We start from the raw sequence: 18,650 nt of genomic DNA, 5'->3' as shown, positions 1-18,650 counted from the left end.
AGACCGTACAAGTCTGCCCATCATCTCTTCAGCAGTCTCTTCAATGGTGGTTGAACTCCTCCAATCTTTCCAGGGTCTACTCTTTCAGGAGGGAGAACCAGTGTTGGCGAGGCCACCGAGGGGCGATGAGAATCATGGAGGCTCTGTCCCTGCGGAGTTTGAATAACGTCCGCAACATCAGAGGCAGTGGAGGAAAGGCATAGAGGAACCGATCCGTCCAGTTGAGGAGGAATGCATCCGGGGCCAGACGATGAGGCGAGAAGAGTCTGGAACAGAAATGGGGCAGCTGATGGTTGTGAGGAGCTGCAAAGAGGTCCACCTGAGGAGTGCCCCACCGAGCGAAGATGGAGCGGAGTGTGGGAGGATCCAGGGTTCACTCGTGAGGTTGAAGGATGCGGCTGAGATTGTCGGCCAGGGAGTTCTGTTCGCCCTGGATATAGACAGCCTTGAGGAAGAGACTGTGGGCCGTGGCCCAGGTCCAGATGCGGATGGCCTCCTGAGAGAGGAGGGGAGATCCGGTGCCGCCTTGCTTGTTTATGTAGTACATGGCGACTTGGTTGTCTGTGTACAGGAGAAGAACCTGAGGGTAGAGAAGGTGCTGGAAGGCCTTGAGAGCATAGAACATGGCCCTGAGTTCCAGGAAATTGATGTGATGTTGACGCTCCTGATGGGTCCAGAGTCCCTGAGTTCGAAGATCTCCCAGGTGAGCTCCCCATGCATAGGGGGAGGCATCTGTGGTTATGATCATGGAGTGAGGGGGTAGATGAAAGAGTAGACCCTGGAAAGATTGGAGGAGTTCAACCACCATTGAAGAGACTGCTGAAGAGATGATGTCACAGAGATGGGATGAGAAAGAGGATCCATGGTCTGTGACCATTGGTTGGCCAGAGTCCACTGAGGTGTCCTGAGGTGGAGCCGCGCCAGAGGAAGCACATGGAACGTCGAGGCCATGTGGCCCAGGAGGACCATCATCTGCCGAGCTGGAATGGAGTGATGAAGAAGCACCTGACGGCAGAGGTGGAGCAGGGTCCGTTGGCGGTCGGAGGGGAGAAACGCCCTCATCAGAGTGGTGTCGAGAACGGCTCCAATGAACTGAAGTCGCTGTGTGGGAAGCAGATGTGACTTGGGGTAGTTGATCTCGAACCCCAGGAGATGGAGGAAGGATATGGTGTGCTGAGTGGCTTGTAGCACAAGCGGAGACGTAGGTGCTTTCACCAACCAATCGTCCAAGTAGGGGAACACGTGGAGGTTGTGAGACCTGAGAAAGGCCGCCACCACAATAAGGCACTTGGTGAACACCCTGGGCGATGATGCGAGGCCAAAGGGTAGCACTTTGTACTGATAGTGGTGGTGCTGTATCTGAAATCGGAGGTAGCGACTTGAAGTCGGATGGATTGGAATGTGAGTGTAGGCCTCTTTGAGGTCTAGGGAACATAGCCAGTCGTGTTGCGAGAGAAGAGGGTAAAGCGTGGCAAGGGAGAGCATTCTGAACTTTTCCTTGACCAGACACTTGTTGAGGTCCCGGAGATCGAGGATGGGACGGAGGTCTCCTGTCTTCTTGGGAACCAGGAAGTAGCGGGAGTAGAATCCCTGACCCCTTTGGTCTGAGGGTACCTCTTCGATGGCGTTGAGAAGAAGGAGGGAGTGGACCTCTCTCAGGAGGAGGGAGGATTGGGAGGAGCGGAAAGCAGACTCTTTGGGGGACTGTCTGGTGGAAGAGTCTGAAAGTTGAGAGAGTAGCCGTGGCGAATGATGTTGAGGACCCACTGGTCTGATGTGATGACCTCCCAACGGCTGAGGAAAAGATGGAGGTGTCCTCCGATAGGCTGAGGAAGAGGCAATGATGGTGGGAGACTTGTCTATGTCCTGGAGAAAAGAGTCAAAAGGGTTGAGATGGTTTTGACGGAGGAAGAGGCTTGGCAGGTTGGTGAGACTGGGAGCGAGCCTGAGATTGATGCTGGTGACGAGGTCTGCGAGGTTGCTGAGGCGGTGGGTTAAGAGGTCTGGCCGAGAACCTGCGCTGGTAGGAAGACTGCTGTCTGTAGGGGCGAGCAGGCAGAGTCTTCTTTTTAGGTTTCACCAGAGTATCCCACCTGGTCTCGTGTGCCGAGAGTTTCTGGGTTGTTGAGTCCAGGGACTCCCCGAAGAGTTCGTCACCAAGACAAGGTGCGTTAGCCAGGCGGTCTTGGTGGTTAATGTCGAGGTCAGAAACCCTCAGCCAGGCCAGACGCCGCATGGCAACAGCCATGGCAGATGCTCGAGAGGTTAGCTCAAACGAGTCATAAATGGAGCGAACCATGAATTTCTGGAGTTGGAGCAGACTGGAAATTTGCTGTTGGAAGAGGGGGACCTTACGTTCAGGAATGTATTTCTGTAAGGAGGAGAGTTGTTGCACCAGATGCTTCATGTAGAAGGAGAAGTGAAAGGTGTAATTATTTGCCCTGTTGGCCAGCATCGCATTCTGGAAGAGGCGCTTGCCAAACTTATCCATAGTTTTTCCCTCTCTGCCAGGAGGGGTGGAGGCATAGACACTGGAGCCCTGAGTTTTCTTCAAGGTGGACTCTATCAGGAGAGATTCATGGGGCAATTGAGGCTTGTCAAACCCTGGGATTGGAATGACCCGGTACAAGCTATCCAGTTTGCGAGGGGCCCCGGGGACAGTGAGGGGGTTCTCCCAGTTTTTATAAAAAGTTTCCCGTAGGATGTCGTGGACGGGTAACTTAAGAAATTCCTTGGGAGGTTGCTCAAAGTCTAGGGCATCGAGAAAAGCCTGGGACTTTTTAGAGTCGGACTCTAAGGGAATGGAAAGAGCCGTCGACATCTCCCTGAGGAATTTGGTGAAAGAGGACTGTTCGGGTTTTGAACCGGTATCAGCCACCGAGGGTTCCTCGTCTGTTGACGAAGCGTCTTCCTCGGTACTGTGCAGGGATTCTTCCCATAAGTCCGGGTCCCTGATGTCGGGGTGCGCACGGCGGGACATCGGTGTGGAGGGCTCGGCATGGCGGGTCTTGGAGAGAGACTTGCCGGAGCATACTGAGGCGGTACCGGGAGAGGAAGACCGGTGTCATTCCTGGTACCGGGAAGGGTCGGTATCAGAGCGGGCCTGCACCATAGGTTGGGAACGGTGTGGTTCAGCCGAGAGTACCGGCATGGAAGTGTTAAGCGGTACCGAGGGGATCGACACCGATGGGATCGTGCGAGGCTCGGACCGGTTCGGTACCGGAAGGTGTGGGGCCAACATTGCCGGCAACAGTTGCTGGAGTTGTTGCTGCAGCTGTTCTTGTAATTGGGCTTGGAGTATGGCCGCAATGCGGTCGTCCAGGGGAGGCACCGGTACCGCTTTTTTCTTCTTCGGTACCATAGGTTCTGCTCTACGCTCCGGCGATGAGGAGGCTGATGACGAGGCACTCACCGATATCGGAGCGGAGCGTTTGCGGGGTCGGTGCGATGCCGGGAGGACCGGCGTCGCAGCCGTGGCAGGAGGGCGCTCAAGGGAAGTGGAAGGCTTCTTAGCCAGCTTACCTGGGGCCAGCGACCCCGAAGAAGGATCCGGTGGCGTCGAAGTAGTCGGTGCCGACGACGTCGCGGCAGGTTCCATGGCAGATCCGGTACCGAAGAGAATATTTTGCTGGATCTGCCTATTTTTCAATGTGCGCTTTTTAAGAGTAGCACAGCGGGTGCAGGTGTCAGCCTGATGCTCCGGACCCAAGCACTGCAGGCACCAATTGTGCGGGTCGGTGAGAGAGATCGGGCGTGCACACCGCTGGCACTTCTTAAAGCCCGGTTGAGGGGGCATGAAGGGAAACACGGCCTCCGCAAAATCGAAGCCGGAGGCCTGTATGGTGGCAACAGGCCCCGCCGAGGCCGGCCTGAAAAAATAAAGAAAACTCGACGAGTTTTTTTTGTTTTTTTTTTTAAATAGAAGTAAAGTAATCCGAAGGGAAAAAATAGAAGAAAAACGAAAAATTACGCGAGCGGGAAGGCAGAAACTGATTTTTCAACGGCCGTTGAAAACACATGCGTCTTCTTCGCTCCGCGGAAACGAAGAAACTGGGGACCACGCACTCCTCCGTCGGGCGGGAAGGCACTCGCGCATGCGCGGTGTGGCCAACTAGAACTTTCTAGTTAAAAGTGTCCGTACCAGGGCTCCGTCGGTGACGTCACTTATGCGTTAAGAATATGCTGCCTGCTTGTCCTGGGATACCTGAAATTATTATAATGCCTCTGAATTACTCCCTGGTATGGCTGCACCCAATACTGTGTGTAATTCTGGTCACCACATCTCAGTAAAAGATACAGTACAATTAGAAAATGTACAGAGAAACGGAAATGGACAACTTCCCTATGAGAAAAGGCTAAAGCAGCTAAGACTCTTTAGCTTGGAGAAGAGACAGCTCAGGGGAGATACGAGAGAGGTCTATAAAGTACTGAGCAGAGTGCAATGAGTAGATGCGAATTGCTTGTTTACTCTTTCCAAAAGTACAAGGACTAGGGAGCATGGAATGAAGGGAACATAAGAACATAAGAGTTGCCTCCGCCGGGTCAGACCAGAGGTCCATCGCACCCAGCAGCCCGCACCCGCGGCGGCCCATCAGGTCCATGACCTGTTAAGTGTCCCTGTCTTTCCTGTACCTATCTCTATGTCTATCTGTACCCCTCAATCCCCTTGTCCTGTAGGTATTTATCCAAACCTTCTTTGAACCCCTGTAGCGTGCCCTGCCCTACCATAGCCTCCGGGAGCACTTTCCATGTGTCCACCACCCTCTGAGTAAAGAAGAACTTCCTAGCATTTGTTCTAAACCTGTCCCCTTTGAATTTCTCTGAGTGCCCCGTTGTATTTGTGGCTCCCCTCACTCTGAAGAATCTGTCCCTGTCTACCTTCTCTATGCCTTTCAAGATTTTGAAGGTTTCTATCATGTCTCCTCTAAGTCTCCGCTTTTCCAGGGAGAAAAGCCCCAGCTTATCTAACCTATCAGTGTATGAAAGGTTTTCCATACCTCTTACCAATTTAGTTGCTCTTCTCTGGACTCCCTCAAGTATTGCCATGTCTTTCTTGAGGTACAGTGACCAGTACTGGACACAGTACTCCAGATGGGGGCGCACCATTGCACGATACAGTGGCATGATGACTTCCTTCGTCCTGGTTGTGATACCACTTTTGATGATGCCCAACATTCTGTTTGCTTTCTTTGAGGCTGCCGCACATTGTGCCGATGCCTTCAGTGTTGTATCCACCAACACACCCAGGTCTCTTTCAAGGTTACTTACCCCTAGCAATGATTTCCCCATTTTGTAGCTGAATATCGGGTTCTTTTTCCCTACATGCATGACCTTGCATTTCTCTACGTTAAAGCTCATTTGCCACTTTTTTGCCCATTTTTCCAGTTTCGTTAGGTCCCTTTGGAGGTCCTCACAGTCTTCTGTGGTTCTAACCCTGCTGCAGAGTTTGGGGTCATCTGCAAATTTTATAACCTCACAATTTGTCCCCGTCTTCAGGTCATTTATAAATATATTGAACAGGAGTGGTCCCAGTACCGACCCCTGCGGAACTCCGCTCGTGACCCTTTGCCAGTCAGAGTATTGGCCCTTTACTCCAACCCTCTGTTTCCTGCCCTCCAACCAGTGTTTAATCCATCGGTAGACATCCCCTTCCACCCTGTGGTTCCACAACTTTTTAAGCAGCCGTTCATGGGGTACCTTGTCGAAGACTTTTTGGAAGTCAAGGTAAATGATGTCAATGGATTCCCCTTTGTCCATCTGGCTGTTTATCCCTTCGAAGAAGTGCAGTAAGTTTGTAAGGCACGACCTTCCTTTGCTGAAGCCGTGCTGGCTCGCCCTCAGCTGTCCATTGCTTTCCAATTGCTCGCAGATGCTGTCCTTGACCAGTGATTCCATCATCTTTCCCGGATCAGAGGTCAAGCTCACTGGCCTGTAGTTTCCTGGGTCTCCCCTCGATCCCTTCTTGAAGATAGTTGTGACATTCGCTTTTTTCCAGTCCTCCGGGATCTTCCCAGTTTTTAAGGATAGGTTATAGATTTGCTGGAGTGTAAACGCTATTTCATTTCTCAGTTCTTTTAGTACCCTTGGGTGGATTCCATCTGGGCCTGGTGATTTGACACTCTTTAATCTGTCTATCTGTCGGAGGATATCCTCTTGGCTTACCTCTATTTGCTCTAGCTTTTCGTCCTGATCCCCACTTATGATTTCCTCGGGTTCTGGAACATTGGATGTATCCTCGCTTGTGAAGACCGACGAGAAGAACTTGTTTAACCTGTCGGCTACCTCTTTTCCCTCTCTCACCACTCCCTTCTTATTTCCATCATCCAAAGGTCCCACTTCCTCTCTTGCCGGTTGCTTCCCCTTCACGTACTTGAAGAATGGTTTGAAGTTTCCCTCTTCCCTAGCCAGTCTCTCCTCGTATTCTTTTTTTGCTTCCTTAACCACCCGGTGACATTCCTTTTGTTGTTTTTTGTGTTCCTTCTGGTTTTCCTCAGTTTGGTCCCTTTTCCAATTTTTGAACGATATTTTCTTGTCCCTTATCACCTTTTTCACTGCGTTTGTTATCCACATCGGGTTTTTTGCTCGATTCTTTTTGCACCCTTTCCTAAACCTGGGGACGTACAGGTTTTGTGCTTTGTGCACCGTGTCCTTGAGTAGGGACCAGGCTTTCTCTACGATCTCCATCTTCCCTGAGCTGCTTCTGAGTTTCTTTCCAACCATCTTTCTCATAGCGTCGTAGTTCCCTTTTCTGAAGTTTAGCGCTGTCGATGTGGTTCTCTTCACCTTTGATGTTCCTGCTTCTAGTTTGTACTGGATCATATTGTGATCGCTGTTTCCCAGTGGCGCTATTACTACTACCTCCTTTGCGGGTCCCCCTAGCCCGTTGAGGATTAGGTCGAGAGTGGCATCTCCTCGCGTTGGGTCCTTGACCAACTGTTCCATGAAACAGTCCCTCACAGCCTCCAGGAATTTTGTTTCCCTCACGCAGTTGGAGTGTCCAATACTCCAGTCTATCCCAGGGTAGTTGAAATCCCCCATCACTACCACACTTCCTCCTTTGCATTCCTGCCTCAATTCAGCCTCCAGATCTTGGTCGTTGGCTTCCGGCTGTCCCGGTGGGCGATAGTACAGTCCCAGTTTAATGTCAGCCCCATTTCTTCCTGGTAACTTAACCCAAAGTAATTCCAAAATGTCCGCCCTTACTGCTGTTTCCATCCTGGTCGAGTGAATGGAGTCTTTTATATATAACGCTATTCCTCCACCCTTCTTGTACGTCCTGTCCCTCCTATAGAGTTTGTACCCCGGTAGGACCACATCCCATTTGTTTTCCTTGGACCACCATGTCTCTGTGATTCCAATTATGTCTAGGTCCTCCTTGTTGGCTATGACTTCCAGTTCTCCCATTTTGGCTCTCAGGCTCCTTGCGTTTGTGTATAAGCAATTGTAGTCCCGGTTGTTTGTTTTCCTTGCTGGTTTCTCTTGTGGTTTGTTGCTCCCGCCGACCCCCTCTAGGGCTGCCAGCTCTCAAGTTTCGTTTTGTTCTTCCTCCTTCTGTGTTGTGTCCCCTTTATCCTCAGCCAGCTTCCCCACTTTTACATGTCCCTTTAGCTTCTGCTGTTTACTCTTCTTTTTGCTCTCCAGTTCCAGTTGTTCCTTGGACCACTGTATTCCATCCTGAAGTCCTACTCTACAATTTCCCCGCTCAGTATCTTTGTTCGATACTCTAGTCCGATGTGTTGTTGTTAGATCGACTGTCGGCTTTCCCCTTCTCCTCAGTTTAAAGCCTTATCTATTGCAGTCTTGACGTTGTTTGCCAGCATTCTTGTTCCCGCCGTGCTCAGGTGCAGTCCGTCCCTCCTGAAGAGCTTGTTCTTCCCCTAAAAAGTTGTCCAGTTCCTTACAAAGTGGAAACCTTCCTCTTCGCACCATCTCCTCAGCCATCCATTTATTGCTTGCAGCTCAGTCTGTCTCCTCGCATCCACCCTCGGTACTGGCAGGATCTCAGAAAAAGCTATCTTCCTCGTCCTCAGCTTCAGTTTCCTCCCTAGGGTCTTGAACTGCTCAGTTAGTGCCGTCCTGTTGTAATTTCTTCTGCTGACATCGTTGGTTCCAACGTGGATTATCACTGATGTCTCCTCCGTCTCAGCTCCTTCCAGGATCCTCTCTATTCTGTCCGTGATGTCCTTCGTTCTTGCCCCCGGGAGACATGTCACGGGGGTAAGTAGTAGTAAATTTATGTTCAAATGATTTTTATTGAGTCGAAAACTGAACCAGTACAGAATACACTAAAACCATACAAGACTCAAAGTTTTTCAATGTACAAAGTGCAAACCAAACTATGTCCAACATACAAAATGCAAACCATGCTCAAAACACCCTCCGGAGCCCCAGGACTAGTAAATTAACTCATGTATAAAGAGAGTGGTAGTAAATTTATAACAAATAGAGAAAATATATCTTCACTGAACGTGTAATAAATTTCTGGAATTTGTTGCCAGAGAATGTAGTAAAAGCTGTTAGCTTAGCGGGGTTTAAAATAAGACTGCATAACTTCCTAAAAGAAAAGTACATAAGCCATTAGCAAGATGGACTTGTGAAAATCTACTACTTATTTATGGGATAAGTAACATAAAATCTGTTTTACTCTTCTGGGATCTTGTCAGGTACTTGTGATCTGGATTGGCCTCTGTTAGAAACAAAATACTGGGCTTGATGGACCTGCGGACTTTTCCCAGTATGGCAACGCTTATGTTTTATGTTCTTAACAGGTTTAATGAGCGATGGTGAGTGGGCTCTGCTCAACCCTTCCAACGACGATAGCATGCATGCTGAAAAAAACTGAGTACATTGAAACAAAACTTACTCTTTCGCTGGTATAAGCGGGGAACCTGAGGAAATGCTTTTGGGTGGAATAGTAGTAAAGCCAGGAGGAGGATTGTTGAGGGAGGTTGATAATCCTGGAGGCGGATGGCAACCCTTTAATGACACTACAGAGGTAAATCCTAAAGAAAAGCAACATGTTTATTAGAAACATAGAAAATGACGGCAGAAAAGGGCCATAGCCCATCAAGTCTGCCCACTCTAATGAGCTACTGTATATCATTAAGAAGAGAGGAAAAAGACTAGAACAGCACTTTGTTCATAAAACCAGACTTTTAAGGTTCCTTCTAAACAAAAAATGAGATTAAAAAAAAATGCTAAGCTGGAGACAGTTCAAGAGACAGCTACCAAAGTGATATGGGATCTTCAGCTAAAGTATTACGAGGATGGATCACTGAGACATAGGAGGGGGTGAAGGGAGAGGCAAAGATATGATAAACACATTCAAAATGCTTGAAAGTTATTACTAAAGCGCAAAGTAAAATCTTGATTTCAATGGACAAGAAATTCAAAATAAAGAGATCATAATAGGCTTTGAGAGGGCTACACAGGATCAATTTTTTCACGGGATGCTCTCCCAGAAATAGCATTAAATTTAGCTTCCCTCCTTATTCTTCCCCCTCCCCATTTTGAATCTTCCCTTTTCCCCCGTCCCTCTCTTATCAATTTTGTTCATGTCTTGTCCAATACTTTATGTTATTGCCCCATTTTACTTTTATTGTAACTTAAATTTTAGGATTGTAAAGCGACCAGATACTTGTCAATGGTCAGTATATCAAATTATGACTAAGCTAGTGAAAGGCATTTAATTATTAAAAGGATTGACTGGTCATCAGCAATAAAGCCGTTACCTGGGGGTGGCATTCTTGACATGGTATGGTTTTCAAGAGCTGGAAAGTCCTCATCAGGTAACGGGCACTGGTGGACTCCCACTGGCTTCCTCAGGCCAGGGGGTTCCTTAGATTTACTGGTACTGGTGTCCTGTTTCTCAGTGTGTCCGTTGGCAACCGTATTGGATTTATCGCTCAAAACCGAAAGGGCTTGTGGGGTGGGTGTGCGCCCAGCCTCCAACACATTCTCCTTATGAGAGGAGCGAGCAGCTTCCACTGGAGCTGGCGGAGCGGATAAGCAGCTCTTCTTTTCTGTTCCCATCCTCTTTTTCTTTCCAACTTTTGCAAGAGTCTGCGCAGAGGACGCTGTCAGCAGGGAAGAGATGTCAAACATAGTGGGTGTGTTCCTCACCTCCAGAGTGCTCTTCCCGCCTTCTTCATCCTCCTCCTCTTCCGAGATGGGCACTTTACTGCTCTTGTGGCTCACTTTGCTACCTGCAGAGCTGGATTTTTTCACAGGGGGATTTGAACTGGTCCCATTGGAAGGGTTCGTTTTGACCATATTTTTGGAGGACCCATTGGCCCACGCTGACATAACGGTGGAAACGGTTTTGTTTGGCTTATGTTTTGACACTAGAGCTGGGAAGTCCTCTTCTTGGAAGGCGGAAGATTTTCGTGCAGAAGCATAAGACAGAGAGAGTCCTGTGGATACGGTGGAGACCGCTGAGGAGACTGCAGGGGACAAGCTTGGGAAATCCTCATCCTTCAACTTAGCAGACACCGGCTCAACAGAACTGGAAAAATGGTATATAAAATAAAGAACAGTGGAGCTGTTTGGTACCTTGTCAGCTTTTAAGTTTACTCAAAATATCTTATAATGCATCACAAACCCAACCCAAATACAAATGCCCTATTCAACTCTGTTAATGGACTGTGGGCCTTCCCAGTTTCTTTGCTACAGCTAGTAAATCTCTCGCTACATAATTTGATAGTGAATTCTAGCTAGGTATATTAGTAGTGGCTTTTTTTAAACCCTTTATTTGGCTTTGTTGCTCTGAAGTGTTTTTATGGCTCTTATGGGAGATCTGCATCTCCAAATGCATTACTTGGCACCATTACTCTCGTTCAACATCAAGGGGAACCTGACAGCTGTCTCTCAGTAGCTCTTGGTTTTGGCTGGCTCCTCCTCCTTCAGATCTCATACCTAACCCAGTCATCACATAGGCCCACAGCCTGCATGAAAACCTGAGCCATAGCGACAACCCAAGCAGCAGCAGCAAATCTATACTGCATCAATACCAAGGATTAGCAGTTCACCCGAGAGAGGTGCTTTAGGCCCAGTTTATTTCTTCAAGGTAACAGTCCTTCTTTTCATGGAATTCCCAAAACAAGTTACAACAAACTTGCATCATTTTAAAATACCATTAAATGAGAGCCAAAATGACCCTGTTGGTTGTTCTAGGTAGGGACAATTATTAAGTTTAATGCCAGCACCAGATGTCCTGCTTCTCATTACCTCTAGACCCAACTACAAAAGCAGTCCAATTCTAAAACTGTGCTCAGAGAACCTACCCATTAATCTTTAAAACTAGTCCAAAATTTTACTCATGTAACAGGACTGAGTAAAGAATAAAATAACGAACCCTGTTTGTTGGTGCTTTATCTGGTCTTTTGCAATATGCGTGTTATAAAACATTTATTCTGCTGCATACCTTGGAAGAGATGCAAACGCTGGAATATCCTCTTGACTTTGAGTCCCAGCATTAACTGATGGCTTCTCCACTTCCTTGGCAGCTTTTAATGAGAAAACACAGATTCAGAAGCGCTTACCCCTCAACTGACTTTTGCAGCCGACATTCTTATTTATTACGCTTGTAGCCCGCAGATAACTACATACACAATTACAATAAAATGTTACATGCATAATCAAACAGAAAATAGCAGATTATTAAAATACCAGAATAAAATAAATAACCTACACATATGTCTTAAAATAAAAAGCCAAGCAATTATAAGATTACAAAGTAACCAAATTTGAAACGGCAAGTCAGAAAAAATAGGCTTAAAAAAATCAGAGGTCAGACGGATCGAATATGGAACCGAGTTCCATAGTAAAGGTCCAATTACTTGGAACATACATCTAGCATTAACTCGCATTACTTTGATACTTTAATGTGCCTTCACATTTTTGGATGCCTTTTTCCTTAACTAAAAGGAAAAAGAAAATACAGATCTCCCTCCGTTTTCGCGGGGGTTAGGGGCAGAGCCAGCCCGTGAATATTAAAAAACTGTGAATAATATTCGGGCCGGTTCTGCCCCTAACCCCTGCTTATTTTAAGCCCTGAAAGCCTCCCCTTAAGCCTTACCTGGTGGTCTAGCGAGTTTTCAAGCAGGAGCGATCTTCCCACGCTCCTGCCCCGTGCAGATCGCTCACAGGAAATGGCTGCCTTGAGCTCCCGTAGTCTCTCGAGCCATTTCCTATGAGCAATCTACACAGGGCAGGAGCGTGGGAAGATTGCTCCTGCCCCGAAAACCCGCTAGACTGCCAGGTAAGGCTTAAGGGGGAACTTAGAGGGCTTAAAATAGCCCGAAAAATAAAAATGACTTTTTTGCTTTAAAATCGTGAATAAGCAGGTGGGAGCAGCAAATCCATGTCCAGGCACCATGGAGCAGTTGTCTGTAATCCCTTTCATTTTTACAGCAAAAAAAATATTTGAAAAAGGCGCAAGTGTATGTAGTTTATTTCTAAGTATTTATCTCATTAACTTTTCTTTTCTTCCTGTGGTACACAGCAGGAAGTGAGTGTCTCCCAAGCAGCACTCCCAAACCATGAATCCAAGCAGCCACATCAATCTCAAGAGGCAGCAAACCTGTAGTGTCCTGAGGAGGTCTGGACATTTTCTTAGAGGAGCTGCCTTCTTCAGGGTCTCCTCTCCCATCATCCCTTCTAGGTTTACTGCCATCTTCTTTATTATCCCCCTGTTTCCTTTCCTCTTGTCGTCTTGCTGCTACCGATGCCCTCACAGCTGCTGCAATCTCTCTGTCTTCCTCTTCCCTGCGAGTGTAAAAAGGTTTCAGCCAGGCACGTTTTACTGGTTTTCCGCTTCAGGATATCACATGCTAGGTGAAAACAGATACTGCACACAACTCGTACTAGAAAAGACCTACACCTGAATTTATCTGGCATAAAAGCAAATTAGCAAAGATTCTGCCCCCTCCCTCATTAAGTTCCTGCAGTGATCTGTAAAATTCCAGTTTTAGTCCAGCATAGATAAAAACAAAGAATTAAAAGCTGTTTCAAACATAACAAAACTGACTTTTAATGTTCAATGCGGAGCACAATGTGTTGCCATGTTAATCCACTTGAAGGAATGGAGATTAATAAATCAAAGATGACCTTTTATTAACCTCTTATACTGTTCAAAAACAGGACTGCTGAATGGTTAGTGCATACACTAGGAGGAGAAAAAAAAAGTGGAAAATAAATTTTCCTGCTCATTTTCTTTCCTTCAGTCTTACCAGACCAGACCAGTCCAGATGAATGAGTTATATCTCCCTACCAGCAAAAGACAAAGAAATAGAACTTTGGCTGAACTGGTCTGGTATGGACAATAAGGAACATTTTGCTATTATACTATAAACACTGTATCTGAGCTAGCCAGAGGAAAGAGGAAATATATGGGAGGAAAAACTGCAAAAGGAAACTGATGTCAATCTAAGGTCCATGATTGGGCAAATTAAAATAATATTTGAGTGAAGCTGTAGAATGAGAAAGAGAGATGGCATAAGATCTTTACTCTTTGAATTTCCTTGAACTTTACTAGTGAGGGAAGACTTGGGTGGGGGGGGGACCAGGTAGATTATGGATGAGTGCTCTGAAGAACACACTCGGTGCTCATCCACATGGGGTGAACAGTTGGGGGGGGGGGGATTTGAAAAGACATGGTTGTATGAGTTATTTTGGGGATTTACAATTTGGTGCTGTATATTAGGTAGGTATGCTGGTGCCGTGAATTTACTGTTATGTTTGGCTCTGTATGGTATTCTTGATTATTTTGAAAAACATTTATTGAACAAAAAAAAAAGAAAGGGACTTCAACAAGAAATGCAGAAATCTTTCCTTACAAGTTAGGCAGGAGTTGGAAGCACAATCTACCCCTAAATGAATGCTGATGGCTTTCTCAGTCTCCAGTTCCTCTGGCTTCCTGTCTTACAAGGACATGCTGCTCTGACTTCCAAACTAAAGATCTCTCCTCTTGCAAGCTTCACAGAACTGTTGAACCCAGCTCAAGAGGTCCCTGAATACAAGGCTGCTGCATAGGTCAGTTTGGAGGCCTCAAAAAAGAAATTAGATTCTTACCTTGCTAATATCTTTTCTAGTAGACAGGTGTGTCATTCTGGATGGACAGGTAATCCCCCCATGTCGCAAGCCATGCTAAAGGAATCCATTCCAGCTTTACAACACCTTCTCATTCACCAGAGGGTTCTGTTGTCCCCTTTAGTTTGTACCAAAGCAGGCAATAGCCTTATATAGAAACACTTTTGGATAAGATTCTCGTGAATATCATCAAGAAGATAAAGCTTTATGGCAACGTTTAACATGTTTGTTATATTTTCAGAACAGAACAGAGTTATAGTTTGGGGAGTTTCCCTGTATCCCTCTGTTCTGCTCTGAAAATATAACAAACACGTTAAACGTTGCCATAAAGCTTTATCTTCTTGATGATATTCACGAGAATCTTATCCAAAAGTGTTTCTTTGAAATGGTTTCTTACAATATGCGACACTCTGCATAGCAATGAAAGAGTATTATAAGTGTACTTTTTAGTTGTAGGATATGCACTGCTCTACACAGTAGAAAAAGTTAACAGCAAGGCTCCTGAGATAGGCCATGGTGGCCGAAACACGTGTGTGTCGAGCCATTGCACTCTTAGGTAGAGTTTTGAAATAAAGTTGCACATCAGAAACTTGAACTCTCCACTGTTTTGTTTTCCACGGGCAACATATGTTGACAAATGGCCCTGTGGATCCATTTGGAAATCGTAGCCTTGGACACTGGTGTGCCACACTGAGTCTGCTGGGTGAGCACAAAGAGATGGTCAGACAGCCTGAACTCAAGATATTGCAGAAGGACTCTCTTCACATCCAACGTTTTCAGAATCTGGCCCTCTTTCTTAGAACCTGTGGACTGGAATGCCAGCAATTTGGCCTCTTGAATGAAATGAAATATACAAAACAGATCAGAAAGACTCCTCCCAGCTCGTGTTCAAAAGGAAAAACTGAAGGGGGTAGCAGAGCCCTCTGGTGAAGAAGGAGATGTTGAGAAGCTGGAATGGATTCCTTCTGCACAGCTCATGAGAATGGGGAGATTACCCATCTGTCCAGAATGGCACACCTATTGCACTAAACTAAACTAAACCTTAAGTTTGTATACCGCATCATCTCCACAGAAGTAGAGCTCGACACGGTTTACAGGAATTACTAAAGAAAGGAACTCCAATGGGAAGAAGAAGGGCTTGGTAAAAAGGAAAGAAAGAGGGGACTAAGCAAAGAGGAGAGGGAGGGAGTGGTTACATTTTAGAGAAAAGCCAAGTTTTCAAATGTTTTCTGAAGCGTTGGAGGGAGGTTGCACTCCGAAGAGGGGCAGATAAGCTGTTCCACAGCTCGGTGATCTTGAAGAGGAGGGATGTTCCAAGTTTTCCTGTATGGGATATGCCTTTTAAAGAGGGGAATGATAGTATGAATTTTTGAGTGGATCTGGTGGAGTTAGGATTTGCGGAGAGCCAAGATAGTGGAAACAGGGGAGGAAAGACTGTTCCAGAAGAGATTCCAACCTCTGGTCCTGAATGTCCCACTTTTGACCATAATAGGCTTCCATAACATTGGTATAACTATACATTCTGGGGAGCCTCACCAGAAAATTCTGATCTTCTATGGGGCAGAGGGTACAACTTGGGCACTATGCTGGCTGCCTTTAATGCTGTACCTGGCACATCGCACTGAGTAGTCCCTATATTCTAAACGTTTTGGAAAACTTCCAGATCCCTGCCAAATTAGGGGTTTCCTTGGATGCACCATAGACTCTGAAAGCTCCTCAGATGTATTCAGATACACCCTCACCTAGACAACAATTCCCCCTTCCAAAATAGATGCACAACTACTGCCCCCTCATCCTGAAAGAAGGAGGGGGGGAAGAGGAGACAATAGCAGCTCCTAAGGGAAGGCAGAATATTGTGACCATCTTGAGATCTTAGGAGGGGTGAGAAGCTCTAGTCGGAGGTATTTGCTAGCTCTCAACCCAGTCCATTTTTATCTGGTAGGAAAGGATATGAAAAAGAAAAGTGTCAGGTTTATAATATCGATTGTCCTACTGTAAACAATCGATAGGGCTTGTATGGCAGAGAGCGAGCGAGCGAGCTCTTGTACCTCTTGTACCGCCAGCTTCCTCTCCTGTTCTGTCCTCCTCGGGATCCTCCTCTGCCTGGTCGCCCCTGTTGTCTGTTATATCTGTCCACCTCTTCAAAGTCCTCCCTGCTTACCACACCTGCAACACATGACCACAGTTGAAAACACACACAAATATTGTCTTCTGTTAATGTCATTGTTTTAAGGTTTATCATTCTATGGTTCAATATATATTTTTATATTTATTTTAGTATTTAGATACCACTTATAGCCTAAGTGGTTTACATTCAGGTACTCTATCTGTCCTGGTGGGCTCACAATCTATGTAATGTACCTGGGGCAATGGTGGGATTAAGTGACCTGCCCAGGGTCACAAGGAGCAGTGTGGGTTTGAACCCGCGACCTCAGGGTGCTGAGGCTGTAGCTCTAACCACTGTGCCACACACTCCCCACAGGTGACTGCTAATATCAGACAGCTAACATTTTGTATTACTTTGACAACACATTTAAAGTTGCTATACTAATTCAAAACTAAAATTATCACTCACCCTCATTCCTCCGCTGATGACGTGGGGTGTAATTAAACTGAAGGTCAATCTGTCGGTTCTGCCGGGCCTCAGCCCGGTTCTTGCTGTGGAAGGATGTTTTGTGAGCTTTGTAGTCTATCTCTGTTCGAAAAGCATGTGTGAACTGCTCAGAAGCACAACGACCCTCTTCACAAAGGAAATGAGTTTCACGGAAATGTTCTCGCAGGTAATCATAGTCACTAGAAAAAGAATTAACAGTAAAGCAGCCTTCTAAAAGCATCCCAACCCATAACCTGGATACCAAACCAATGTTCTCTGCTCTGGCTGCTGAAAGAACCCCAGCAACAAGCTGAGAACCAGGAGAAGGCAGGGTTCAAATCCTACAGATGCCCTTGTGACTTTGATCAAGTCATGTCATCTTCTACTGGATGAGCTGTGACTTGGATTGTAAGCCGTATATCAAACCCGAGACCCGGTTGCTCCCCAGCTTAGTTTTTCAATCCTTTCACTAACATACCTGAACACAAAGCTGTTGGACTAATTTTCCTTCATGGTCCCGATTACTTTCCCAGCTTCTTTTAGTTCCAATGAATATTCTTTCCTGTACTCCTTGCCCTTAGATTTTCAGGGATCTTGCTATCCTAACAAACCAGTGTGCCTTAAGCACCATGCAGCCCATAGGCAAACTTCACTGGTTGCCAGTAGAGTCCAGAATTCTGTTTACGTTTTCCTGTATTTGTTACAAAGCAGTTTTTGGGATGTTACCAGATTACTGAATTCAGGAAGTGCCTAAAAACATATCTGTTCCTGAAATATCTAGACAGCTGACCCGTACATCTCTTTCTTCTCAATACGGTTCTCTTGACCTATTAACCACTTTCTTTCACCTCTTTTAAGTTCAATCAATTTGTAACGTCTTTTAATCTTTTGTAAACCGCATAGAACTTCACGGTACTGCGGTATATAAACTGTTATTATTATTATCTTGCTTCCCATTTCTCTTTGAATTATCTCAACAAGAGAACACGTAGAATAAATCTATTCAACTATCCCCCTTTAAAATCCTGCCAATATAAGAAGTTTTTTGACAAAATATTTTCCTTCCAGGCCGCCAAACTGAATATGTGGCTAGGAAAACCTATATTAGAGGCCACTTCTTATTTTGATTTTAGGAAAACATTAAATATCCTAGTATTACAACTGTTTTAATTCACTTTTGTTTTTTAACTGATGCATTTCAATTCTAACTGATTCTTAATTGATGTATTCCAATTTTAATTGACTGTTTTTATTATGTCATTTCAATTTTATTGATTGTATATATTTTATCTTGTTGTGAACCGCTTTGAACCTTTTCTGGTATAGTGGTATACAAAAATAAATTATTATTATTATAATCGGCTGTGTGGCATTTAGCATGCACTAAATCCATTAGATTACCTTAATAAAAAGGACCCCATTAGATCAGATGCTCTCCTGACAAACACTTTGTGTGTTTTCTTTTTTAAGTTCACACCTGTTTCAATAGTAGCTCAAGGCAAGTTGCATTCAGGTGCAGTCGGCAACGGAGGGTTGTAACTTGTCCAAGATCACAAGGAGCAGTAGATGGGTTTGAATCTGGCTTCCCTGGTTCTAAGTTTGCTGCTCTAATAATCCGACAACTCCTCCCATTATCTTATTCAAGTTTACACTCTTGAATTTCAGGATTGGAAGAGCAGTGGGTGAATTCCTCCTACCACACTTACATTATTTACAGAGCACCATTCCACATTTTATTGTTGGCTTATGAAGTATAAACTAGCTATGAATTTCATTGATCTCTGATTAGCACCTCCACAAAATAAGTAATGCAGCATAAAGACAGAAGACTGATTCAGCCACACTTATGCACTGACATTATTTTGAGAGGAATAAAAGATGCTTGACAGAAGAGTTTTGATTTTTCTTTTTCCACTTGCACTAAGTCCTAGAATGGTCATTTCACACTAGCCCCATCACACTGCTCAAA

The 18,650-nt window shown here is 45.7% G+C and overlaps 1 protein-coding gene across 1 annotated transcript in view; it reads right to left on the bottom strand.

Annotated features, from left to right (window-relative positions):
- The window catches only part of ZNF598 (zinc finger protein 598, E3 ubiquitin ligase), a 50,029-nt gene that overhangs the window by 14,636 nt on the left and 16,743 nt on the right, over positions 1 to 18,650 (bottom strand). Inside the window, exons 5-10 of the mRNA XM_033914468.1 lie at positions 16,664 to 16,881; positions 16,137 to 16,254; positions 12,581 to 12,765; positions 11,423 to 11,504; positions 9,732 to 10,504; positions 8,864 to 9,002 (exon numbers count right to left, since the gene is read on the bottom strand). Coding sequence (XP_033770359.1) covers positions 8,864 to 9,002; positions 9,732 to 10,504; positions 11,423 to 11,504; positions 12,581 to 12,765; positions 16,137 to 16,254; positions 16,664 to 16,881 — 1,515 coding nt within the window. The remainder of the gene's footprint in view (positions 1 to 8,863; positions 9,003 to 9,731; positions 10,505 to 11,422; positions 11,505 to 12,580; positions 12,766 to 16,136; positions 16,255 to 16,663; positions 16,882 to 18,650) is intronic.

The sequence above is a fragment of the Geotrypetes seraphini genome, chromosome 11 (genome assembly GCF_902459505.1).
Source record: "Geotrypetes seraphini chromosome 11, aGeoSer1.1, whole genome shotgun sequence".
NCBI lineage: Eukaryota > Metazoa > Chordata > Amphibia > Gymnophiona > Dermophiidae > Geotrypetes > Geotrypetes seraphini.
This window is presented reverse-complemented; position numbering and strand designations above follow the sequence as displayed.